We start from the raw sequence: 26,139 nt of genomic DNA on the forward strand, positions 1-26,139 counted from the left end.
CATCTTACAGGTGTTTCTATTATTTTTTTTTATGGCCGCTGTGACACAGTAGTGTTGTTGAGCCAACCCCTTTGCCAAAACCTCTTTTTGGTCTGTTGGGTCATTGGTAAGGGGATTAGTAAACACGGTTTCTAGAAAAAAAAAAAAAGAAAAAAAAAAAAAGCTGACTTTGGTGGATTTCCAAAGTGGAAAGTAGGAGTTTACGAGTAACACCTGAACGCAGCACAAGTCCTCGCCTCCTTTGTCGCTGGAAATAGGCCCTAATACTCTTTGACAGTTGGGGATAGTTGGCTGCAGTGGACGGCGTGTCAGGTTGCCGATTTCCCGGGTTTTACATGTCGCACCTGTGTTTAACGCTTCTAACGCCCTGTCGGAGACTCGGGATCAGCGCAGAGCGTTTCTTTGACCTTGTAGCCATTCTTTAACAAGTCTAAACTAGCCTAAAATTATCAGGCAGTCTTGGATAGACCTGGAAAAAAAAAAGGAAAAAAATCTGCGCAGTAAAAACAATGTCGTACACTTGAAAAGCAGTCGCTTTCTTTGTTTTCCATGTGGATAAACTTTGACGGGAGCAGGCATGGAGAAGTTCATTCAGATAGCTCCGCACTCTCTGGCCCTGGTGCTGTCGCAGGTTTGCGGCGATGAAGATGACGATGACGATGAAGATGAGGAGGACTCGCCATCATCGCCGGCCGTGCTCTCAGTCCAGTTGCAGCATCACACCGGCTACGAGGTCTTCGCCAATTTCAAAGCCGTCAACATGCAGCATTTCTGGAACAAGGCGCTGACGCACGCTCTCTCCGAGATCTTCTTCCTCGGCTGGATAGATGAGCATGTGCTGCTGATCCAGGGCAAAGAAGTTCACTTGCAAGTCCTCAGGAACGGGTGGACCAGGCGCACACTCAAACCGCCACAGGGCTTTGACATCGAGTGCATAGGTGGGTATGCGTGTCCATCGTGTCATTTAAGTGTAAATGACACGGGAAACGGGGGACAACGCGCTAATACCAACAGTATCACCCCGTTACCTGGAAAAAAAAAATACACAGCAGAAAGTTTCAGAGGCATAAGCGAAAAGTGGGGGATTCCCCTTAATCTCATTCCACGTGGATGTGTTTTCAGGTCATGAGGCGAGGTGCTGGGGTTACGGAGGCCGAGCACTGGGACCTTTTAAGGAGGCTTGAGTTATTCACATGTTCGGAGACAAAAGTTTTATCTCCTTTGTTCAGTTTGGAAATTTTAATTTGCAGGAAGACCCAAAAAAAGCCACATCAAAACAAGTTTACTCATCAGTAAAGCAGACTTTAAAAAAAAAAAAAAAGGATTATTTTTGATTCTAACAATGAGTCTTTAGGAAGCATAAAATTGATTCACAGTTGGTAAATCTCGGCCTCTATTCACACAGTCTGTCGGAAGGACTTGATCAGGTCACCTGACCATGTTATATGCAAGGAGAAGAATAAACAAAGTAAAATTTTGACTTTGATCACCGTCAAGCCTGTAGGCTGGACTCTTGGTCTCGGATTTGCTGACAGACTTCACTTATTTGAGACTTTACTCCCAGCTGACTTCCACTGACTGGAGACTTTGAAATCAAAATTTAAAAGTCTTAATTCTGAGCCCGTAAAGTCCAATAAAGGAGCAATAAAAAATAAATAAAACAGCACCGGGGAGGCCTTACATAGCTGCCTCTCTATTTATTATGCCTGTTCATTTAAAGTACTTGGTCAAGGACTTGTTCTCCGGTACGTAAAAAACATAAGCATCGCGACGTTGTAAGGAAAGCGTTAGAATGCTGTGGCATTGTAATGTTATCGCTAAGAGACCTGAAGGACATGCAAAAACTTGCAGCTTGCTTATGAAGACTTGAGACTTGACTTGGACGTGAACCAAGATGTTTAAAAACGAGTAACTGTCACTGAGCGATGCAAAGATCTAACCTTCTCGCTTCCAGTACCTCGATTCAGAATATCAGTACAGAGTACTGGTATGATGCCTGTGCATTCCTTTCTCAAATCTACTATTTGTATACCTCACTGCATAGAACTCATTGGAATCTTTTTTTGTGTACAGCTGACAATCCGCAACGAAGGGATGAATGTAATCGATAGGGGAAAGACCATATTTTATATTGACGCTGAATAAAAAACTGTTTTTGATGTGGATCGGTCGCTTGAAACTGATCTGGCGTGTTGTACCGATCTCTGTATGCCTGACCCCTGTTTGTTAGTTTGAACTTGTCATCACTCTTTGTTCCTGCAGTTTCTCAGTGTTTTTACCAAAAGAAACCTCAGCTCAAGGTTCACTTACTTGCTTGTTCTGGAGCTTTCAACAATATCACACAGTGCTCAGTTCTTTCAGTTGCCGCGGAGCTACGTTTGTTCAAACTTTCCACGTTTCCGAACATTGCCAGGACTTTTCATCCATGCTTACTCAAAAGTTAAGATTTTCTTTTATAGTGAATAAGACTGTTACTTAATCTGGACATCTTTTTTGATTTATTTAACTGCAGCTTGTGGCTCTTAGGAGTTGTGCTGGTTGTTTCAGGCTGATCACCACACCTCTTTGATTGCAGGCAAATGCTGATGATTGGCATTGGAACCTAATATGACCCTCCATCGGTCACAATTTCCAGACGCCGGTTGAAGCTTTTCTGAGTAAAAAGGAGTTTAGACGGCATCCCACCTTATAACCTCAGCTACTTCATATCTTGTAGGTTTACTAATTCAGAAAGAAGAACCAGGACTGAAGCCCAGTTCTGCTGCAGTTCAACATTCCCTCGTGCATACTCATCTTCCTCTGACAAGGCCATAATTCATTGTATGTGCTGGTACAGGTTTGGACGACTTAAGGTTGTCAACAAGTCTAATCGTTACGCCCATCATACTGCCCTCATATCTTTCCCTATCTGAGCTCGCATGTGTGTGTGTGGAAATGACAGAGAGGCATGCAGCATGTCATGGATCCTCTTATTTATGTCTGTTTAACAATAGAGTTTGGGTTTAGATCATCTATTCCGTCAGTGAGCAGCACACTGCAGCAGAGAAAAACAGAAAAGGTTATGGAGCAGAAAGGAGGGATGATGAAGACTTGTAGAAGTCTTACATTTTCAATACTTGTTTGTTCGGTCCATTGAAGATTGCAGACTGACACATTGTTCCTAAATGAAAGCATGGCAAATATCATTAAAGTTTACTTAATGCATTAGTCATGTAATTGAAGGGATAAAAGTAAAACAAGCAGGGTTTTCAGCAGTGTTTTACAGGGGAGGAAAATATTAATAAACTTTTTATGATGTGAGCTTTCCAGAGAGAAAAGCTTTTTCCAGAGAAAAGAGCAGCAGTGCTCTTTCATGCAGCAAATTCGGTATATTTAAATCTGCACTAATCAATGTTTTTATATTAACAATGGGTCAGATTAGTTTGTGTAATGTGAAAGGAGTTGCTTGTAGTGACAAAGACACAGAGAATTAGCCCCTGATTCTACAGCTTCCCTCAACTCTACAGGGCGTTTTAGCGTCTTTCAGCGAATTGTTTTGGTTTTATGGCCATAACATTACTGTTTTGGCTCAGACTAACCACCACTGTTGTTTCCAGCAGTGACAGGCATTCGTGTCAGTGAAAAAGCTCTCAAAACGCCCTTTATCATACAAAGTTAGTGACTAGCTAGTAAACACAGTCGCAAATTTAGCGGTGAAAGAGCCAGACATTCCCACAGGAGTTGGTGCAGACCAAAACAGAGCTAAAAGGAAAGTGAATATTTTTAGTAACATTCAAAAAAATGCCATAATAACTTTATAATGAGATTGTATGTCAGTGTTGTGTTGCACTGCAAACAAGTGGCTTAGAATTAATGCAGGTTTAAGGAGTATAGCTATTGTTTATGCCACCCTAACTAAACTGATTATGAGCCAAGCTGTGTCAGGATCTTACGACTTCAGCTAAAGAATTTCCCAGGGGAAATTCTGCAGAGTGTCCTTTGAATTGGTATTACAGATCTGCAAGTAATTTAACAGATTATTTTCCGACAAGAATTTGGGATTAGCCACTTTATACTTGTGTCAACTCAACCTGTGCACCTTCTGCAAAGGCACAACACTGTCCAGTTCCTTCAGTGTTTTGACTGAAGTGCAAATTTGAAGGTGTATCGAATGTTCAAACCCTTCTGCAGCTCTGTGTATGTTATCAGATTTCTACGTTTGAGCTGCTTGACGCTGATTGTATTGAAATGAAAAGCTGCAGTACCTTAGGTACTGTTATAGTCCAAAGTAAATCTTAAGATAGATTGTGGTTGTGTGAAGCTGATTTGTTTTTGTGTCTACCCATCAGAAGAGGTGAAATAGTTCCTACTGAAGCAAACACTGATAATGTCTGGAATGTTTGTCTTATAGCTAATAACTCACCAGGCTCTATAATGCCTTAACCAACAGAGCATATATGCTGACGGTGCATTTATTGTATAAAATACGTTTTTCACATCTAGCCCCATAATCTAGGATAGATATTGACATGGAAATCAATTTAGATCAGGAACAATACTGAAAATTCATTTTGTTGTGTTGCAATGCATGTAATAGACAATAGACCTGTGTGCTGGTCACATTATTGGGCAGCATAATCAATCTTTAGTTTAATAATAAGCTCGTGTGAATTCGACTAGCAGTTAAATTTTAACCCTTTTGCCTCTTTGAGAAATACCTGAAACACCTCTAGCATGCAAAGCATTTCTGTAAATCAGATCACTTTGGTGTTCCTCGTGTTTCTGATTCCAGTTGCTGTTTTTTACTCTCGTGGAAAAAATAACAATAATAGTATACAGATGAAAACCAGTGCGGCACTGATTTTCTAGTGTGAGCCGCAAGCTGTTGTTGTGCGCCTCGTTTTCTTAGCTGTGGTGTCAAGATTGTTGGGTTGCGAGACTAGTTCAAAAAAAGTTCAGACAAATTTTCACATTTCAGAATAACATGACAACATTGTCTTTTCTTAACAAGGTTTTGGACAAATAAATGCATCTGAAAGAGTTTTTTATGGACATGCCTTGCACAAAAGAAACTCTCAGACACAGGTATAAATGAGGCTGCGGTGAAACAGGGATTGATCAAAGCTTTATCACTGGTAAATAAAATCCAGTTACTACAGTTTTGTGAAGTCTTATTAGGGAGAGTAATATTGTTTTGAAATGCCTTTTGTTGTCAGACTGTTACGCATATTATAAGAACTACAGTTTCACATAGTCCAGATTATCCACCAAACTGCCTGAGAATGTTTGATTAGGGCTGAGAGCCAAAAAAGGAGCTTGATTAATTCATTCATACAAAAGTTGTGGGTTTTCAGCTGTGTGGAAACAAGGTGTTTTTTAATACTGACAATTCAATCTGATTAACTGAGGGACTTTGTATCCGTTAGCAGACCACAAACAATGGATTGGGAGGAGTGTGGGCTCCTAAGGAAGGAAAAGTGGAGCATTTGTTCAGGAAAACATTATTGCACTGCATTCCCTGCTATAGCATACTCCTCCATTGGAAGGAAAGGGAGGGTCCCAGCAGATAATTGGGGGAAATGTTTGACGCAGCCTAGAGATTTGTTGCTTTATATCTTAATGTCAGATCAGGATGTGTTATATCGGTTGTTGTGGCAAAAACCCTTTTGTCTCTCTGTTCAGTGTCTGGCCTAAAGAGCAGACTTCTAACAGAACTGTGTTTTCATAAATTGTCCACTGGAGGGCAGACCACCGGCAAAAAATGGAAGTTGGTTTAAGTTGTTAACTGCTATCATAAATGGCAGGCTTATATTATTATTATTATTATTATTATTATTATGTCATTATGAGCTTTAGATAATAATTAACACAATGTAATAAATGTATATGTTATATGTGGGATTTATCATGCACGCAGAGTTTATTTAATGGCATATTTTACTGGTAAAAATAGTAAAAAAATCCAGACGTTCTGACTGGTAATATGTAGCTTAAGCTCTTCAATCGCACTGGGTTATCCATTACAAACTCTCTAATGTTCAGCCAAACTTTGCCAACATCTACGGAACATTATTTTAAGTCCTAGAAGTTATCTCAGCATTCCCAGAAATACCAAATAACAAATGTGTACAAAATGCTGGACAAGACATCTAGAAAACTGGATGTTAAGGTATTAAAGCATACTAGTTACATGTACATACACATCCAGTCTGCATCAGATTAGTGTTATTTTGCTCTGAGCTGATGTACATATGATGAGGATTCAACACAATGTAACTTTGAAGTATCTTCAAAAGATTTTTGGCTTGTGGAGTGGCACCGTGGATGGAATGCTAACTGGTCAGTTGGTCCGTCACTATTAGATGGATTGCCATGAGACTTTGTACAGATATTCATGCTCCCCAGAGGATGCATCCTACCACCTTCACTACTCCCCTGACTTTCATCTAGCGCCATGATCTGGTCAAATTTTCAGTTTGTCCAGTACTTTGGTTTATGAACAAATACTTGTAAAACTAGTGACATTCCCATCAGCCTCAGCTGTACTTTGTATTTATTGCTAATTATCAAATGTTAGCACACTAACACACTAAACTAAGATAGTGAATATGGTAAACATTATAACTTCTAAACATCAACATTATCACTGTGAGCAAGTTAGCATGCCGATGTTAGCATTTAGCTCAAAGAACAGCTGTAGCTAAGTATACAGCTTCACAGAGCTGCTAGCGTGCGGCTGTACACTTTTTTTTTAACTAGGTCTCATTTTTAACTAGGTCATGGACTCTAAGACCGTGACGCTCGGTAAACCTATGATCGTGCGCATCAATAATAAATCACATTAATCTCCTCTAGGGCTGCAATGAACAAATTATTTTTATCATCAGCTAAATTGCTGAATGTTTTCTCAAATAATTGATTAATGTTTTTGTCTACAAGATGTCAGAAAATAGTGAAAAATTCATATTATAGGTTCCATGGTCCAAAGTGAAAACAATGATTTTTTTTTTTTTTTTTTTTTTAATTTATCTTCACTGCCATAATATGACAAAGAAAAAGCTGCAAACCTAAACATTTGAGAAGCTGGAACTAGTGCATGGAAAATCACTGAAATAATTAATCATTTATTAAAATAGTTGCTGTTTAGGTTTATGTCGTTCTATTAATCAGATTATCCACTAATCGTTCCGGCTCTAATTGCCTCACATTTGGTGTAACCAAAATCATTGTAGTCACATACATGCATGTATTTTTTTTATTTATTTTTTTTTTAATCTTTCCGCTATCAGGATATGACGCTGTTTTTTTTTTCCCCATTTTGTATAGTTGTGTCTCACGGAGTGAGTGTTGAGGGATGTCAAATTTTCAGGAGCGATGCGGGAGTATTTTCTGTCCATGTGACAGACAGTCAGTCCTCGTCTATGTGGTGTCTGTCTGCTTCTGATCTTGAGTAACTGGCTCTTTAAGGGAACAGCACTCAAAGGTAACAGCTATGAGATCATCGGCTTGCGTTGTCATGGCAACAAAGGCTGTTGCAGCACTACTGAGAAATAAAATGGCTGGCGTGGTGTCGCTCTCCCTCCTCCTCCTCCTCCTCCTCACCCCCCCATTCCCTTCCCTTCCTCTCCTCTTTCTCTTTGGTATCAGTGAACTGGAGCAGATTGGTTGTGACACTGTCCCCCCTCCACCCGTGCCCTGTCCTGCCCTCTCACTTTGCTCCTTATTCTGTCCCTCCAACCGTCCATTCACACTCCACACATGTGAGTCAGCAGGAGTCTGCAGCGAGCAGGAGCTGCCACTCTGGACATGATTAAGGTGATGCTTTGGGCTTTTTCTGTTGGGAGTTCAGCTGCTGTCCACACAGTTTAGTTACTGAATCAACCAGTGGGAAGCACTGATGAGAGAGGCCCAAATCAGCACCGTTAAAGTGATTCCCTTCGGTTGTGGCTCTGTCAAGTTTTTAGATTTGGCCTTAGACTCAGGTGAGACACACAGTATTACAGAACGGGTGAGGGAACAAGAACGGGGAAGGAGGGTGAGGATGGAAATTTAGCCAAAGATTCAAAGCTCTTGCCATCCCCTGGACATCACCTGAGGACGGGAAATTTTAACTTTAATTTTTTTTATTTGTCTGTGTGTGTGTTTCTAGCTGTTGATATTTGCTCTCCTCTCTGCCTTATGTATGTCCTCGATCTCTCTCCCTCTCTCTCACCACCACCACCAACCTCCCCCAACCCCCCCACCCCTCAGCCTCAATCACCCAGACACAGACGCATGCATGCTCACGCAGAATTGCGCGCAGCAGGCGGATGCGCGCATACTCTCTCTCTCTCTCTCTCTATCACACACACACTCACACATACACGTATACACAAAAAACACACACACACACACACACACACATACTCACACACCCTTCCTGGAGGTGCTGGGAGCAGCTGCAGCATTAGCGTTGAAAGAGATTTGCCGTTCACTGGAGTTTGCATCCCCCCTGTTAATGAATGGATGCTACGGCGATCGGCTCGGGAGCTTCTTCCGTTGGATTGCGGGAAACGGTGGATATCTATTCTTGAATTTATTTATTTATTTCTATGCTCTCCATTTTTTTCTCCCCACCCTCTCCTTGTGTGCTGTTGTCGAAAGGACGATGGGGTCTTGTGCTTGATCGGATAAAGATGGAGGTGAACGTGGCGTCTCCGTTGCTTGGCATACTACTGAGGTTTCACTGCCCATTAGGGTGAATGGCGCTTTTATTTCTGTTTTTTTTTAAGTGGGCTCTTTTGTTTTCCGGGGATCGGCCGAGCACTCCTGTGGTGAATTGAGCCATTGTCGAAGACTGGGCCTCTTGAAGCTTTGAATCTTTGACCATCCATCCATCCCCTCCCTTCCTTTCCCCTGTTACCTTCTACTCAAAAGGAACAAGCGGACCCCAAAACCTCCACTGAAATCTCTCCTCACCATCCTCCTTACTTCCAATGCCCCATTTCCCTCATCTCTACCCCTGCCCCCCCTGCTCTCCTGCTCCCTCCTCCCACATCAGAGCGGCTACGTAATGTGCCTCCCTACGCATGCAAATGGGGATGCTACAAATGGTGGCTGGGACTGATGCCGATGAAAGGGTGATGCCTCGCGCAATCACCTGCACTTCTGCCACCGCTGCAACAGCTCCAGATCAGCCTGGGAGAGCCCAGCAGCCGATGACAACCACCCACAGTGTGAACACAGTCGTTTGTAGCTTGCTCGTGGATGTAAATGAGACGTGTGTATGTGTGTAAAGGTGCACACTGGTTCCTGCCATGTCTGCTGTGTGATCGCTCTAGCGGGACGTTCTTACTGATGCGGGGGAGGCACTGAGCCTGAGGTTGGTCGACCTCCCCCTGCACATCCCTCCCTTTCCCACCTCCCTCCTTCCTTCCCCCTCCTCCCCATTCCACTACCCCACCCCACCTTACCCCAGAAGCCCCCGGGGAGTGAGGCCACCTGGTAAAGGGGTCACGATGAAGAAGAACCGCAGCAGCAATCTGCGGCGGGCCTGGCCCAGCTCGGAGCTTACTGAACGCCCGCTGGAGCACAACCTCTCCCGTAGTGAGAAAGACATCCGTGTGCCGAAGCAGCATCTTCCTCCCCCTCCTCCTCCTCATTTCTCTCCGTCCCCGCCAAGTTATCGGGCACCAGGTGAGTCAGACATTCCCACCAGGACAAGCTCCACCCTCTTTACACAGAGCTGCTCAGAGTTTGACACAGTTTGATTTGGGGACAAAGGGAAGAGCTCCAAGTGAACAATATTTTCATGGTCTCAAGTCAGAAATTTTTCCCTTTTCTTCACTTTCCTAATGTGTTTAAACTAAAGCTTTCACATATTATGGGTCCTATTGGGCACTCATTTGGCGTGTTTCAAAATTAATTAGAACTGTATCTCAGTGGGTCCAAATCTCTGTAACTTTCTTCCTTCCCGACACAAAGATAAAACCAATGGTGAAACGCTATGAAAAAATGTACATTTGTCAATTTTATACCATTTATTTGTTTTTTGTGATGTATAATATTTTTTCTAATTCCCAAAAGTTCAATAGTTGTAGGATTGCATCACCTTTGCACCAAATCTTGTGACAGATTCATATTTTGTGTTTGTTGAGATTGCAAAAGGGCTTTGGGGCCATCTCATATCACAAAGCACTGGCCTTCATGGTATGAAAGTCAGATCCTTTCAGTCCCTTTCATAATAAATATTTGCACGCTTTTCTGCGGTCTTTCTTGCTTTATTATAAGATGTGAAACATAAACACTACAACCTCATTCCCACACTCGTTGGAGATTTGTACAATCCATAAAAAAAAAAGAAACTATAAAACGCAAAAGACAGGGGGACTTTTGTACTGATTCACTGGCAGATCCAGCCTTTCTCATGTTTACTACAAACCGAGTAAAGCCTTGTAAAGCCACATAAAGCTTAAGGGGCTGTGATACTAAGCAGAGATAACGTCATCATGTTGCTTAACTGACCATTGAGCTGAGTGTAGTGAGGAGGCAGGGCCCTACACAGATGGCACAGTTAAAAGAGCTGTGAGCAGTAATGGACAACAAAACTTTAAACAACTGTCATCCGTCAGGCAAAATTAATTCTGTAAACTAGCTGTGAATCTTGGAAAACATACCTAGATTATTACGAATTCTAATTATTACCAGATAAGAAAGTAATAATGGAAGGTTTGATGTTATAGTTTCTACATCGTATTGTGTGAATCTCTATCGATCACCAGATTTAGGTCAGAGGAGAGGGTCACTACAGCACAGATGCTGCAGTGGTGGATTCAGTGCGTTGCTTTACAACCTTTCAGTAGGGCAGATGTTTGCTCTCACAGGGGCTTGAAGCCGGGCCGGCTGGTTGTAGGATGATCTCACTTCTCACTACTGCTGACAGCAAAGCCAGCTTAATTCAACAAAGGCGACAGAGAATCTCTGTATGTAAGCTCCGAATGTGCTGCTAAAGTCAGTTATATTTTGTTAAATTTCAGACATTAATTTTGACTTACTGAGGGATTGTGTAAGCTTCCCTCTCTGTTTGTCAGATGATATGAATCGGATAATGAGGTGGCGAAGATTCAGGTGATCTCACGCTATGGCTACGGTTGCTGCAGCAGCTGCCTCGTTTTTGCTAACCTCCGAGAAACAGGAGGAATGAGAGGCTAAGGAAGCACAGAGAGGAGGGGTGGAGCCGTTCCAGGCAGCATGCAAACTGCTGCTGTTTGACCATTACATCATAGCTTCACACGCTGCGCCTGCTGTTCATTCATGATCTAACAGTTGTGCTTGTGCCCCCTCCTCCTCCTCCTCCTCCTCTTCCTCCTGCAGGTGACGTGTCTCCGATCAGTATGTCACCCATCAGCCAGTCACAATTCATCCCGCTGGGGGAGATCTTGTGCCTGGCCATCTCTGCTATGAACTCTGCCCACAAGCCTGTCAACCAGGAGGCCCTGGTGGAGCACCTCACTGCCAGCTTCCCAGGTACGATCCTCTCACCTTGTTCCTAAAATGAGACTGCGCTAAAGCATGCAGACACTCTTTTTGGAATACATTACGGGGCATATGTGGTTGAAAAATTAGCAGCATCAGTAAATACTAAGATAGAAATAGTGATTTTTGTGTTTCATGCCTTGGTTTGTTGTTTTCTAATTTGTTACCAGTTTTTTATTAATAATCCCCTCACTAAATTCTCCAAACACAAGATTTACACACTTTAAGTTTTTATAACAAATTTTAAACACATCTACTATAGAGACCAGGTTCAAAGAGCAAAGTAAAGATCTATTTAGCCTTCAAACATCTATTGATCTCCATTAACGAGTTCCTGACACGGAGATTAATTAAAAATTTAGATATTTCAGTGCTTCATATCTTGCAAACAGCATCATTATGTTTCAACAGGAATAGATCTGAAACAATTAGTCGATTAAGCAATTAAAGTATCGACAGAAAATTAATTGGCAACTATTTTGATATTTTTCAAGCAAAAATGCTGGCTCCTGCTTGTGAAATATGAGAGTCTGATGCTTTCCTTTGTCATGTATCATTGTAAATTAAATATCTTTGGATCTTATACTGTTGGTCGAAAAAAAAACAAGTGATTTCAAGATGTCACTTTGGGCTCTGCGAAATTAGGATGGACATTGTTCACTATTTTCGGACATTTTAAAGACAAGATGGTTAATCGATTGCAGCCCTAAACAGGGATATTAAATCCACAACCACTCTTAAACAGTGTTGGTGAAGCAAGCTGCCCTCCTATTTTTCTTCACAGGTGAAGACCCTGTGTGTGTGTGTGTGTGTGTGTGTGTGTGTGTGTGTGTGTGTGTGTGTGTGTGTGTGTGTGTGTGTGTGTGTGTAATATAATATAATGTCCCCCCCCTTTGAATAGGGTGACATTATGCAAGTAGCACTTTTTATGTTGTCATTATTTTTATTATAATACTATCTCTTCTTGTGAAGCTTAGGGCTCTTTAGGTCCTCACCAGAATTTTCTGATTGCAGTTCTCACATAGTGCGAGACAATGATTTTATCTGGTGTTTTTTTTAGTGATGTGTTTTTACCGTCTCCAAATTGCCCTTCTACTCCAACAAAATGTCCACAATGTCCTTTATTTTGACAGTTTGAACATAAGCAATGTTGTTTACGGAGAGTATAAATTAATTAAATTCAGTATTATTCTCAAACAGTATTGGTGAAATAGCCTAAAATGCACGAAAACAGAGTGATCATCTTCAGATTCCTAACACAAGGCTTAAGAGCACAGGTTTAACCACCACACACAGCCAAGTTGTCAGTTTTTTAATGGGAAGCATGTCCTTCAAATTTTATCTTTACTTTAATACAATACCAGAGTGGAAATGAGTTGAACTAATAGGTTGCATCATTTCTGAGGGGTGATGTAATGTCAGGCAACACATGGTATTGCAAGACAGTGGTTATGAACGGTGTTGTTAGTTAATGTTGATTTGGTAATTTATAGTATGTAAACTCTTTAAGTTGACTGATAGTGCTTTGTATTCAAATTACCTATTCAGTCATTTGCGTCCTCTGCGAACTGAAGTAATTAGTTTATTCATTTATTCAAACACACATATTAAATCTTAGATCATGTTATAGTATCAGTATTATAGATAAAAACCATGAGCATTCCTGAAAATGCATTAAAAAATTCCTTGAAAAGACCTCACCATTATTATCTGATAGCAGTCCTCACATAGTGCTGGCAGAAAAATCGGTTAAATCATGATCGATTCATTTTGATTGTCTTTTTTGTATCTCCAAATTGTTCCAATGCGCCAATACAATGATCACAATGGCTTGTATTTTAACTGTTACATATCACATTCTCTTAAAATAAGTATATAAAACTGTGCATCAACTTAGTCTAATCTGTTTCCTTCAGGCGTGCCTACACCAAGCTCAGAGGTTCTGCGACATACCCTGAACATGCTGGTGCGAGAGAGGAAGATCTACCCAACTCCAGAGGGCTACTTCATTGTCACTCCCCAGACCTACTTTATAACTCCCTCCCTCATTAGAACCAACAACAAGTGGTATCACCTGGATGATCGGCTGCCAGAGCGCCAACAGCAAATACAACAGCAACAACATCAACAGCAACAGCAGCAACCTCAGCAATGCACTTCGCCTCAGTCTGGCAACATCACACCATCCACACCTGGCTGTCTGAGAGAGAGACCTCCTCGCAAGAATCACAATGACTCATACAATTCCTATCGCGAAGACCCCTCCAGACTTCACGCCTCTGCGCTCCAAAGTAAGTCACCAAAGGAGCACAGGGGGGATTCCTATCAGAGTAAGCCACCTAAGGATCACAACAGCGGGGAACCTCCACCGAGCGCTTCAGCCAAGGAGCACCGAGGAGAACCACCTTCATACCCCTATCCCCCGCTTCCCACCTCCCCTCCTGTCCAGCAGCAACCACCGCCTCAAGATCCAGCCGATAAGAGCAAAAGCATCACTTCTTTCCCTTATAAAACTGACACTCTGACCAAAAAGAAAGAAGGAAGTGGTGGTGGTGGAAGTGGCGAGAAGCAATCCAAAAGGTTTGGACTCAGGCTGTTCAGACTGAGTTTCAAGAAGGACAAAATGCGGCAGCTGGCCACCTTCTCAGCCCAATTCCCCCCAGAGGAGTGGCCTCTTCGTGACGAAGATGTGCCAACCACGCCCATTCCCCGCGAGGTGGAGATGGAGATTATCCGCCGAATCAACCCTGACCTAACAGTGGAGAATGTGGCAAGGCACACAGCTGTGATGAAGAGGCTGGAAGAAGAGCGTACACAGAAGAACAAGGCAGGGTCTTCGGCCCAGCACAGTGCACGCAGCAGGAGGGGGAGGGGCCACCGGAGGGCTCCACATGGTAAGTCCCGCTCTCATAGCAAACCCCGGACCTCTAGGGGAGACCCATCTGAGGGTTCAAACTGGGACCTCGTGTTCATGGAAAGAGATTACCGCTTCTTTAGCCACTCGTTAGTTCGCTCGCCTCGGGAGGCCATGTACACCTTGGAGCGCAGGCGAAGTGGAGGTGCAACTTACCTAGTCCACAGCAACCCCAACATTACTGAATCATACTGCCCTGTTACCCCTGAGTGGGACGTGTCTGGGGAGCTAGCCAAGAGACGGACGGAGATGCCCTTCCCCGAGCCATCACGTGGAACTTGCCAGTCCAGAGTGCAAAGAAGTCACAGTCACAATCAGGACCGGAAGTCACGTCACGAGAGGTCCGATCAAGCTAAAGAACGATCTCGATCCATGGACAACTCCCTCAAGGGCCTGTCACTGGGTGCGCCAGAAGACTTTGAACCCAGTCTGGAGGAGCGTAGTCATTACTACACTGATGACGGCACCCTGCGGGCCACGCAGAAGTCCTCCCACTACTCAAGGATCATGTTCTCTGCTGCTAAGTTCCACTCGGATTTTAATGTGCCTGATTTGGGGAAAGGGAGTTTGGACGAGTCAAGGATCCGGAGTACGATGGAGAGGAACAAAAGCAGAGACAGCTTGCCAACGTACAATGAGCTAATGGGACTTTCTCCTAAGCCCTCAACAGATGAGTACTTCCAGTGCAATACGTCAAATGAAACAATCCTAACTGCCCCTTCGCCTCAGGCAAAATCAGAATATGACACATTAACCTCATCAGGGGGACTCCGAAAGGGCTCTCCGGCTGACCGCCAAACGCCTCACCTCACCTCTCCTCATACAATGGAGTACAAAGAGGACTCGTCGGCAGCAAAGGGACAAAATGGCTCGGTACGACTGACACCGAGCCAGACGCCGGAGCCGGTACAAAATGCCCGTTTGACGCCACACCAACACAATGTAGATCCCGGAGGGGGAGGAGGCGGTATGGTGATCAAGAGGAAAGAAATCTTCAGCAAGGACACTTTGTTCAAACCTCCACACAATGCCTTGTCCACAGGCTACGTGGACAGCAGCTACACCAAGTCCGGCACATTGCGGAAAGCCTCACATGCCAAATCAACAGAGGCCCTAGACAATCCTGAGCCCCAGCAGCCTTCCAATTCAGCCACTTCCTCAGCGTCACCTGCAGTTTTACAGAGCTGCTTAGAGCCAACAGTCCCCTCCGCCTCCTTTGACTATTATAATGTATCAGACGATGAGGAAGAGGAAGAGGCAGAGGAGGACTCGCACAAAGAGTTGGCTACTACAGAGGACAACAAAGACCATGGGGAAGGGGGTGGTAATGGTGGAGGCAGTGGTGGTGGTGGGGAGGGAACCATGCAGTGGCTCCTGGAGCGTGAGAAGGACCATGATCTGCAGCGGAAACTGGAGACCAATCTGACCTTACTCAGCCCCAAGGAGACGGAGAACAGCAGCAGCCAGAAGTCAGCCCACTCTGCCCGTTTGGACAGCATGGACAGCAGCAGTGTCACAGTGGACAGCGGATTCAACTCCCCCAGGTGTGTGGAAACGTAAACTGCATATTACATAAAACTGCAACTTAGAGTGTGTTTTGGATAAGTAAATATAACACAGTGGGACCGAAGGTATTCCAAAATGTTTGGGATACTCTCAAACCAGGTACTGACACATGTGGTCCTTATATAACATATCTACAGTCACTCAAAGTTGAGTGAAATTCACGAACCCTTTCTTGCACCCCCAAGCTAAATGAAAGATGTCATCGTGGTAGCTGTGAAGGCTCTAAGGCCAAATCATTTTATTCTTACTATGCTTTTGGCAATTCTGTGTTATCCACCTGTTAATCTACAGTCTCACTGTAGCTGGTGATGCTCCAGAAGTAAGATGAATGACAAATCTGTCACAAAGGAGGAGAAAGAGGCTGGTTTATATAGTTACATTACAATTCAGGTCTTAACTTAATAATTATATCTAGAATAATGTTTTATGGAACACAATCCAAATGCGAACACTGAATAGGCAGAATTGTACCCTGGACATTCTTACTGTTCTCATCTTAAGAACATCTTTTAAAGGCTTATTCCAACTGTGCTATCTTATCAAATTAAAAAGTTTGTGAATCAAGGCATCCTGGCAGCATTGCGGTTAGGAAGCATAACATGCAATAACAATGTCAAAGGTTCAAGTCCACCCTGGGAACTTTTTTAACATGTCACTCCCCATCTCTTCCCATGTTTCCTGTCCACTCTTCTTTTGCTAAACAAGTACCAGGTTCCTGCTTTTAACAGCCGTCAAATAATATTTCTGACAGCAAAATCTCTCTCAAGACTAGACATAAAGTATGTTGTTTTCAATAAAAGGTGTGTAGCAGTTTTGTGCTCAAGCCCCATTGCACCAGTTTCGACCCTGGATTGGGATTTTGTGTAAAGCACACACATAAGACTGTAAATATGTTAATTAAAGTGTGCCCACCCTCACAGTCTGATCCAGATATTTGAACAGATAGATTCACTACTGTCATTACATTGATGAAAGTCATCAGATTCATGATGCCTAACAATAAATCTGCATACAATTAATTAACAGTTCATTCTGTTGGTTGGTCTAACTGGAATGGCACGTAAAGAAGTTTAGTAATTCACAGACACAGTGGATCACACTGAGTTGTGACATGAAAGACTCATTTTCTTTTTTTTTTATCTTGATAGCAATAACTGACCTTTGGAAGTGACTGTAATAATTTTATAATAATAAAACACTCTTTTGTCCCAACTTTAAACAAAACAGTGATAGTAACAAGCATATAAAAGTAAAGTACATACAAACAAGATGAATTGTTTCAACTTCACATTAGCAACTGCAAATATCTGTCTATCAGACAAATGTACTAGCAAGCTATTTCTCATCCTTCAGTGGAACATGAGCATAGTGCAGCAGTTTGTGAAGCACCTAAGCCATAGTTACCAGACAGTTAAAGGGGTATTCCACCAATTTAGTGTTTCACTTCCATAAAGTTGTTGGATTTAATAGTCAAAATCAAAGCAGCAGAGGCCGACTTTATGGCCTAGCTCCAAGAACTTACCAAAATGGAACTCGGTTACATCTGTCATTGGCCCCCCGAAATTTGATACCAACTATACCAACTCCGTATAGACACAAAACAGAGCAAAAGGAGAGTGAATATTTGACTAACGTTCACCAAGTGGTCAGAATCACAACTCAAAAGGAATGATAATGTTGTTCCATAACTGCTGGATTTGTAAATATGTCAATGTTGTGTTCACAACCTGTTTCCACTGTCCCCAAGTGGGAAAAAATGTCATTGCAGCTTTAAGGCTTATACTTCTCTTTTATTATCTCTTTTTTATATATTTGTATGTATTTTCAAGATGAATGACCTAAAAAAAACTTTGCACTGCCTTTCCCAGTCCTGGAAGGAATTTGCTCTTTTTATTATTCTTAGTAACTCCAATTTATCTGCTTCTTTCATCAGTCAAAATATGCTTTAAAATAGTTTCATTTTAGAGGTATCCCTCTTTCTTGCCAACCACCACATATACTGTACACAACATGAACACATTTTCATTTGGGTATTTTAATTCATGGTGTATTTTTGAAAGCAAGCACTTGACTTTATGTTATCTCTGTTGCACAGGACACGTGAAAGCCTTGCATCCAACACATCCAGCATTGTGGAAAGCAATAGACGGCAGAATCCAGCACTGAGCCCAGGCCACATCGGCACCAGTAGCATCGGACTGCCATTCAGCTTTCGCGCCATCCCAGAGCCCCCCACCACACAGCCTGAGAAACTCCAGAAGTCATCAAACTGCCTGGCCTCCATCACCAGCGTCTGACAGGCAGCATAGACTGTGACCATGAAGGTGGTGGAGGAGAGAGGAAGCGAGGTGTTTCACCGTTTTGGCCCTCACTTTCCTCAACCAACACACACACACACTTACACATAAAAACCCGCACTCACACACACGTCTTCAGACTCCTGAGAATCCATTTACTGGGACTGTTACAAAAACAGGCATGGCTTCAAGAGACTGTTCCCACAGCTTCAAGAACTTTACTGCAAAAAAGAGAAGAAAAACTACAGAATATCAAGACCACAGTAGGTGAAGAAACCTACCTGAAGTACTTTGATTTTGGTGACATGGACTCTAGTTTGGCTTATATCAAGATTCTTGATTATTGGTATTGGAAGTAGTAGACTATAGGATTCAAGTTACATTTGGAAATATCAAAAAACTTTTTATATTACTTAACAATACATGTCCAATTAAATGTTCTCCTTCCTGAAACAGCGTCACGTTCTTCAGGATGATTCAATGTATCAGCACAATGTCAATACAATAAAAGTTGATCCTGAGAACAACGAATGAAAGATATAAAAACATAAATCAGCTCAGATTTGTGTACCGCAATGCAAATGATGTATGTATACTCAATACTTTTGATATCCTAATTATTATAATGGTGGTATTAAAGATGCTATGTGACCAAAATGATGTTTGGACAAAATGAGCTGCACCTCACCCTGCACCTCACCCTCACATGCACATCCACAAGAAAATCTCACCGCAAGTTTAGTTTTGCATCTGATGCAAGGCTTATGCTCGTATCGAGTGATCTTTTACTCTGTAGACTTGAGTCTGCTCAGTTGTCACGGTATTGTAGATGTTGTAGTGAGATTGTTTTGTCAACTACTGTTTCCATGGAAATTAACGATGAATTTTTCACTTCTCTATGCCTTGAAACGGTGTAGATATGTTGCATTGTGGGAACTAGTAGGCGGAATGAGTAGATTGTGTAACCAGTTGTTACAACTGCAGTCCACTCAGCAGTCATGGATACTGGAAAACTTACAATGTTTGTTCATATAGATTTCATTTTCTATTTTCAGTAGGTAATGGTCTCTAATCAATCGCTTTTGTATTGCCGGTGTGTGAACCCATTGTAACGTAACTTTAAAAAATGAGACCTTCCTCGACTTTCTCAGTTGCCCACAAAAGCCCGTGGACTGATTGAATTTTTCTGGGAAAATCCAGAGGATGTGATGTTTATGCTTGCTCCCAAGTGCCTTGGCTCAAAGCCTCTCTTCCGCTCCCCCACATTGCCAACAGTGTGCAACACTAGCTAACGTTAGCTTAGAAATGGAGTCCAAAACAAAACGTCTGTTCTTTAGAAGCGGTTGCTTTGTAGATTATTTGTGCATTATCTCCAGACTAACAACCCACTCCTATCATCTGTGTATAACTGACGTTAGTTTGGGATTATTGTTGTCTAAACTCACTGCTGGACCCATTCAGTAAAGTTACTTGACAATGTAAAAGGTCTCTTCTATTATGCTGAAACATTAGCACATTGATTTAGCAAAACGAGAGTTGTGATGGAAGCTATCACGACAATAATGAAGTGTGGCAACACATCTTATTTGTAATATTCCATCTAGTTCACTAACCGTTCGCGTCATCATCCAGCAAATTCAGCTATGCTGACATTGCTGAGCCTCTCGGTGAAGGCTAGACAAGCAGTGGTTGATAAAGCTGGCTAGCTAGCTAATGCCGGCAAATCATATAAATAACGTCAATGTATCATGCAACAAGAATGGATTAGTTCAATGTCACTAGCCTATATTGTGCTCGCTAGCAGGCTAATAACGATATTACGCTTTAGAAATCCTATTTTAAAAAAACATAACGTCAGTCAAACTATAGTCTCTCATAGCCAGCCCTGTCTCCACATTTTTTTTTAGTGCTGTGCCAGCGCTGGAGTCAAATATGGTCAAACTGCCCGGCCTCCATCAGCATAACAGTGTAACTAAAGTGTGACTGTTATTATAGTTTGACTGTAAACTATAATAACAGTGTAACTTTAGTCGCCTCATCTATCAGCATGATGCCAGTCAATAATGTACAGTCTTGTGTTTGTCACGTCACTGTTTTGGCCGATGCCCAGGACGTTGGCTCATGCCGACCTACAAGGTGCAAGCGCAAGCAACAGGATGCTGACTGCAGTTCACTTAGGAGCCACCGGTGTCACTAATAACAAGGGTTTTCTGAACGTCACATATAGTGCCTTTAATTCATAAGTATTTTTTAAGCAAAAATGACAAAAACTAATTTGTTTCAGCTTCTCAAATGTGAACATTTTCTGCTCTTTTAGTTGTCTATGATAGTAAATTGGTTGGGCAAAATAGGGCATTTTATCAGCGCGGGCTTTTAATTGTTAGTTGTAACCAAGGTGCATTTTTTTCACCTAAATTCTTTTGGGCTGATGGTAGAAATCTCTGTAGTGCTGATTTCGAAAACCTCAGCATATGAAACCAAAACTATTTGCAATGATAGATACGATTGGAGGTAAGTGAGACAAGCTGTTTTTTTTTTTTTTTTTGTAATTTGGGTGAACTGGTCCTTAACTGACTGCAGTTCTCTGGACGAACTGCGGGTAGAGACAAAAGTCAAAACGGCGAAGCAGATCAGACGCACCGCTGCAGCTTTAGAGGGTCAGACGTCGGGGGGGGGGACTACAGGCAAGACCAGGTCAACCTGACCCAGCCCAACAATGCATGGCGAACAGTGTGCAATACAAAAAATGTTACACGGCACAAACGCCCCAGAGCTTTCTTTCAGAATAAAAGCTCTAATTAATAGAATTATGTCCACTTAAAACGAGCGTTTACGAGCGTTTAAATCAACGTTCTGTACTCATCCCAGTAAGGCTCCTGGTCGCATGAGGAGCCCACGACCATGGCTGTAGGCGCCACTTCGCAGCACTGAGCTCCGAAAGGCTCAAGCTTGGCGCCCTCTCGTGGGCAACTGGCGGGCACGGGCGTAGCTCCTGACACCTGGGCGTGTGCGCGCTGCGCCAAACGGGTTGACGACTCACGACAGCTCATCGAACGGATCCTATGAGAGGTAAGTGGGTTGTCCCCACGTACCAGCAAGCTGCGGCGTTTGAAATGGGTCAGAATATGTTCACGGGAGGTACGAAGGCCAACAACATCAGAGATAAGAAATTAGATTGTAAGAATAGGGAATTCTTTTCAAAAAAAAAAAAAAAAAAAAAGCAACATTGTTGTTGCTTGCCCAAAAAAAGTAATGATTAAAGCCTCCATGCGTTTAAATGTCCTTCAATTAAGATTTCACTTATGCTCCACCTGGATTAAAACACTATAAATCCTGACAGTCTCACTGAATTTATCATAAGAAACTGTGTCAATACCAATAGTGCAAATAGTGTGTCCATGGGGTTTTATATGGAGTCTGAAGTCTGCCTCTGGCGTGAATTATAGCCTTTTTCAGTGTTCCATTGTAACGAACTAATAAAATGATACTTAAAAAAAAAGAATTAAACTGTGAATTGATTAACTAAATTTGCTTTGCAAATGGTGACAGGGCAGCAAGAGGAGATCTGATTGGTTGGCGTTGGCAGTTGGCAGGGGTCGTGTGGGGTCAGATCTGGCCAGTCAGAGCTCCTGTTGCTGCCCTGTGGGTTGGTTAATATCTCAGTGGCACACTGCTTGGCCGTCTTTAAATTACACGGAGCTGTATTTGAATTACGTTGGAGTTGAAGCATTATGTTAAAGCCCGGAAACAAATTAATTGTGAGGTGCAGTAGCACTGGAAGCTAATACCTAAGAGTGGCCACCGAATTAAGAATATTTTGTGGCAAATATTTGTTTCCTAAGGTGAAGGATTAACTCACATGGTCAGAAAAAAAGCAAAGAGCAAAGCAAAAAAATTTTTTTAAGCCACCGTGAATGAGAAGTGCAAAAAAAGATAAATTTGAACATCAACAATTCCATGACAACTAGGAAAACTCCATCTGTTGAGGAAGATCATGTGACACGATCAAAAGATCCAGAACGGCTACTAAATGTACCATGTGGTGAGATCTTTTTGGTCAAAAATTTTAAAACTAAAATTTTATAATAAATTATTAAAATGTATTTAGCGACTCCATTTTAAAATTATATCATGAATTCATCATTTAACACAAACTACGAAAACAATGATCATTTGTAAAATTTTAATAATATTTTTATTGTTTCTTTCGTTTTTTAATGCATCATTTAAATGTTAAATTTATAACAGCTATCAGTTTATTAATTAATTATAATTTAACAAAAATGATTCAGGTGCCGCTCTCTAGACTCCATGGACTCAAAGACAAAGACATAGTAACTGTAGAAATAATCAATGAATGGTGCATATATGGGGCTTTAAGTGGCAGAAACAACTGCAGGCAGGAAAATAAAAGTCTAACAAAACACTCAGACAAGCTTTATGCTTATTTAGAGTAGCTTTTTTTAACTTTGCTAAACAACTGGGAAACTGAGTAACTTTCATTTAATTGGAGCCACTGATGTCCATAATTCATCATCAGGTAGCCAACAATGTGCCTTCACTTGATAATTACCTCAAAGGGAAATGCCAGGATTCGATTTAGGGAACAATAGTTGGCACGGTACTTGTCTCATCTAAGCAGGTCAAAAAACCAGAACCCATACACAACACAAAACACAGCAATAATATATGAAACACACGTGTAGTTTTTACCTGCGTGTATTTTAATGACTGATGCAGAGGACGTCTTGTCAGTGTCTCTGAACTACAGACACAGAGGTGGAATGATGGAACAAAAACTACAGTGGATCAGGGTCACCTGGAGCTTGGCACGTACAGCAGTGAATGATTCAACTTAAAAACATGCAGCTTACAGACATACACACACATCGATTCTCTATAATCTCCTATAAACACACACTTACACACAATGCATTTAACACAGAAACGATGCAGCGTGTATGCACCGGACACTCCCTCAACTTTACAGCACTTTGCTCTCCACGCTCCAAATTTACAGAAGGGAAGTGTGTGTTCAGATACTGGTTGGGGAATGTGCATGTAACTCTGAGAGCAGCTACAAAAATGACACAAACACACATGCACCATAGACACTAGCTCACACACAGACTACATTTCCCATGTTTTGTTTTTTTTCACAATAAAACCATTCAAGATCTTCAAAAAAAATGTAATACGCTGCCAAAAAACCTTGAAAACACAAGACGCCTGTGCAAGGGCACAGGATCGACCTCCATACATTTGGTTCTAAGGCAATTGTGTAGTTCAACAGGAGTAGTGCTGTTGATGCAGTGTGCTGTCTGCATGCTGACTGTGTCTGCATTTGAAAACCTTCATTCAGTCATTCAGTGTATGTTTATTTTAGCACCATGGGAATCTCTCCTTCAATCAGAATCGTGTCACTCCGAGAGACAGCTGAGAAATATATCCCCTTCCAATATCCACTGAAAAAAAAAAAAAAAAAGAATCTCATGATTATTGGGGCTGAAGAGGAAACCGGAAACATCCGTGGAATTTGCTCAGTTTGTTACAAGACGGTGAGAATCAAAAACAGCATGGACACACAACATAATGCAAGGCTTTACATTAACATCACAGATCATTTGGAAATTCTCCATTTGCATTTTTTATCTTTTTATTTTTTTCCATTCCACAATTGTCGTCTGCATGAGCTTTAAGCAAAACGGGCAAAAAGGTCGGACTTCAGCCTTATGTTTGTTCTTTTTCTCTGTACACACACACACACACGTACACACACATACAGTAAACACAATGGGTTTTACAATAAGACATGAAATAAAATAATCTGCAGCCGTTCTGAGCTGGGTTGAAGAGACCAGTTCCCAGGCATCAAAGGCAATAAAAATGTCTGTTTAGTGTTTCCTTCAGTTACTGTGGGTGATGAGCAGCCCTCTGATCACAGTAATTCGCACAGTTCCCGGATTAGGGAGCCAGAGAAGACTCCCGGATGCTTTTTCCTGTAGCTCTTTAGTTCCTTTAGCATACATAGTTTAGCATTCTGAATATGAATCTAGTGTGTGTATGTGTGTTTGGAGCCTTTAGTTGTGCAACCATGAGTATCTCAGTAAACTGATTTGGATCTTCGGCGACCCTCTTTCCACATTGAACAAGGGTAGCTTGATGCGCAGCAGTGAAAACCATCTCCTCCGCGAAAATGGCTTCAGTCAGTCGCCAGCACATTTCCACGCGTTTGCTGAAACTCATATTGGTATCTAGTTGTTTTTCCTGTCTCATCTCAGGGTGCGCCGACCTGTGTGGAGCCAGAGAGGGAGACAAATGTTCACTAAAGTATCGCCTTCCTCTCGCGGCTGGCGAACGTCCACAAACATCCACATCTGTCTGTGGGTCCGAGAAGAGGGGTCAGGCTGTACTTTTCTCGTTGCCATGGCGAAGGTCAGGGTAACAGTGGCGGGGCTGCACAGAGGTCAGAGGTCACGGGCTGCGTGTGAGGTCATTTCCTGGTGTGAAGGCTCTCCTGGAACTTGGTGCTCGTGTAGCGGATGTGGAAGCCCTTCTTGCTGATTGTGTCGTCGCTATGGAAACGGATTAGCATGGTGTCTCCGGGCGAGTAAATCCCCTCTCTGGGCTGAGGAAGGGAAGATAGAGAGACATTTGAAGCAGTTTCTCGGACATTTAAAGGTTCATACCAGAGCTTTGGCATGTTTTAGCACATTTCCTACATATCGAAAAGTATTTACATCGCAGGTAGCCATTTTGTAAACTATGCTGTTGTATTTTAGCTTTTTGGATGTATTTTTCCCGCCCTCCAAACAACCCTTATTTTCTGTCCATTCATGCACAATATGAAAAATTAATTAGCAAACTTGTAAAAGTTGCTTGAGTTGTGTAACTCGTCACAATGAACATCACAAGGTCGAGTGTGCACGCGCATGACGCATTAAAAACAAAACATTGCACTTTGCCGTCAATAGTTTCACACCATTCCACTGATCTACAGGGGGCCGTTAATGTGTCAAGAAAAGCAGGAATGTGTCATCAAAGGGAAGAAGAGGACTTCTAGCAAGTAACTTTGCAAATGCTGTACGAAGAGGGAAATGCGGTTAACACGTTTGTTAAGCTTCAGTGACACACAGTGTGTTTTGGTGAGCAACAATGAGTGTAAAGAGTGTAAACTTTGCTTAGGAAAAAGCTCCACGGGCCACATTTAAACAGCTTCCTGGAATGGTAGGAAAAAAATACAAAACCTAAAGCTGTGCAACATGGATTCAAAAATGGTTAGCCACATTGTAAAATATACATGACTCATAGTTAAATTAAACAGTCGATGTTATTCAACATTCTCCTCATATGCCATCAAAAGACCACAAACAACAATGTTTTAGTTCATCTCTAAATATTTTCCCGACTTCCCTTCCCCTGTCTGTGGCACTCAGCCCCAGAGCCACTAAAGACAAACATATTTTAAAACAGCTCACAAACATATTGTATCATTAAAGAGAAAAAAAACAATCAAAAACAGTTGGGCAATGTAGTTACTCAAAAAGGAATAAATGGGACTATTTTTTTCCCCCCTTTTGCCACAAAGGAATAAACATTTGGCGAGTTAATGAGAATTTACAGCAGGGAGGACAGTGTAGGTGGGATTGACTCAAAATGAGCTACAGATGCCGCGTTCATGGTAATGAAGGAACATAATCATCCAGTGCAGTGTATGGGTGTGTTGTTAGTAGTGTTTGGACAAAAAAGGGAGCTCTTCGGCACAGAGAAACAAGATACATCAGGCTTGTTATGTTGGCGGGGTCACTTAAATACTGGTTTTGGCCTTTTCAGGAAATTTGTTGGTAAAAAAACAAAAAAAAACAATGT

General features: G+C 42.1%; 3 protein-coding genes across 5 annotated transcripts in view; 2 read left to right on the forward strand and 1 right to left on the reverse strand.

Moving 5' to 3' along the window:
* Nucleotides 1-251: 251 nt before the first annotated feature.
* Nucleotides 252-8,734, forward strand: LOC120800286 (storkhead-box protein 1-like). Of its 3 annotated transcripts, none has more exons than XM_040146276.1 (2): nucleotides 252-938; nucleotides 8,623-8,734. In XM_040146276.1, the coding sequence occupies exons 1-2, from the start codon at nucleotides 578-580 to the stop codon at nucleotides 8,718-8,720; spliced, it is 459 nt and encodes a 152-aa protein (XP_040002210.1). In that variant the 5' UTR covers nucleotides 252-577; the 3' UTR covers nucleotides 8,721-8,734. The 3 variants fall into 3 exon arrangements, with proteins under 3 accessions (XP_040002210.1, XP_040002208.1, XP_040002211.1); XM_040146274.1 differs by lacking the exon at nucleotides 8,623-8,734 and adding an exon at nucleotides 7,306-8,110; XM_040146277.1 differs by lacking the exon at nucleotides 8,623-8,734 and adding an exon at nucleotides 1,123-1,633.
* Nucleotides 8,735-9,456: 722 nt separating this feature from the next.
* stox2a (storkhead box 2a) lies at nucleotides 9,457-19,667 on the forward strand. Its single transcript, XM_040146273.1, has 4 exons — nucleotides 9,457-9,654; nucleotides 11,332-11,484; nucleotides 13,410-15,951; nucleotides 18,069-19,667. Exons 1-4 carry the CDS (start codon nucleotides 9,477-9,479, stop codon nucleotides 18,268-18,270), a joined length of 3,075 nt encoding a protein of 1,024 aa, XP_040002207.1. The 5' UTR covers nucleotides 9,457-9,476; the 3' UTR covers nucleotides 18,271-19,667.
* Nucleotides 19,668-22,535: 2,868 nt separating this feature from the next.
* The window catches only part of tll1 (tolloid-like 1), a 54,082-nt gene continuing 50,478 nt past the window's right edge, over nucleotides 22,536-26,139 (reverse strand). Inside the window, exon 21 of the mRNA XM_040147362.1 lies at nucleotides 22,536-24,898. Coding sequence (XP_040003296.1) covers nucleotides 24,764-24,898 — 135 coding nt within the window. The 3' untranslated portion in view covers nucleotides 22,536-24,763. The remainder of the gene's footprint in view (nucleotides 24,899-26,139) is intronic.

This window comes from Xiphias gladius, chromosome 15 (genome assembly GCF_016859285.1).
Source record: "Xiphias gladius isolate SHS-SW01 ecotype Sanya breed wild chromosome 15, ASM1685928v1, whole genome shotgun sequence".
Lineage (NCBI taxonomy): Eukaryota > Metazoa > Chordata > Actinopteri > Istiophoriformes > Xiphiidae > Xiphias > Xiphias gladius.

Bases quoted from the DNA above. Each gene is read 5' to 3' on its own strand.
- LOC120800286 (XM_040146274.1), top strand. From the start codon at position 578: ATGGAGAAGTTCATTCAGATAGCTCCGCACTCTCTGGCCCTGGTGCTG. The intron at 939-7,305 runs GTGGGTATGCGT...CATTTTGTATAG, and splicing joins CTTTGACATCGAGTGCATAG to TTGTGTCTCACGGAGTGAGT.
- stox2a (XM_040146273.1), top strand. From the start codon at position 9,477: ATGAAGAAGAACCGCAGCAGCAATCTGCGGCGGGCCTGGCCCAGCTCG. The intron at 9,655-11,331 runs GTGAGTCAGACA...TTCCTCCTGCAG, and splicing joins GCCAAGTTATCGGGCACCAG to GTGACGTGTCTCCGATCAGT. The intron at 11,485-13,409 runs GTACGATCCTCT...TGTTTCCTTCAG, and splicing joins CCTCACTGCCAGCTTCCCAG to GCGTGCCTACACCAAGCTCA.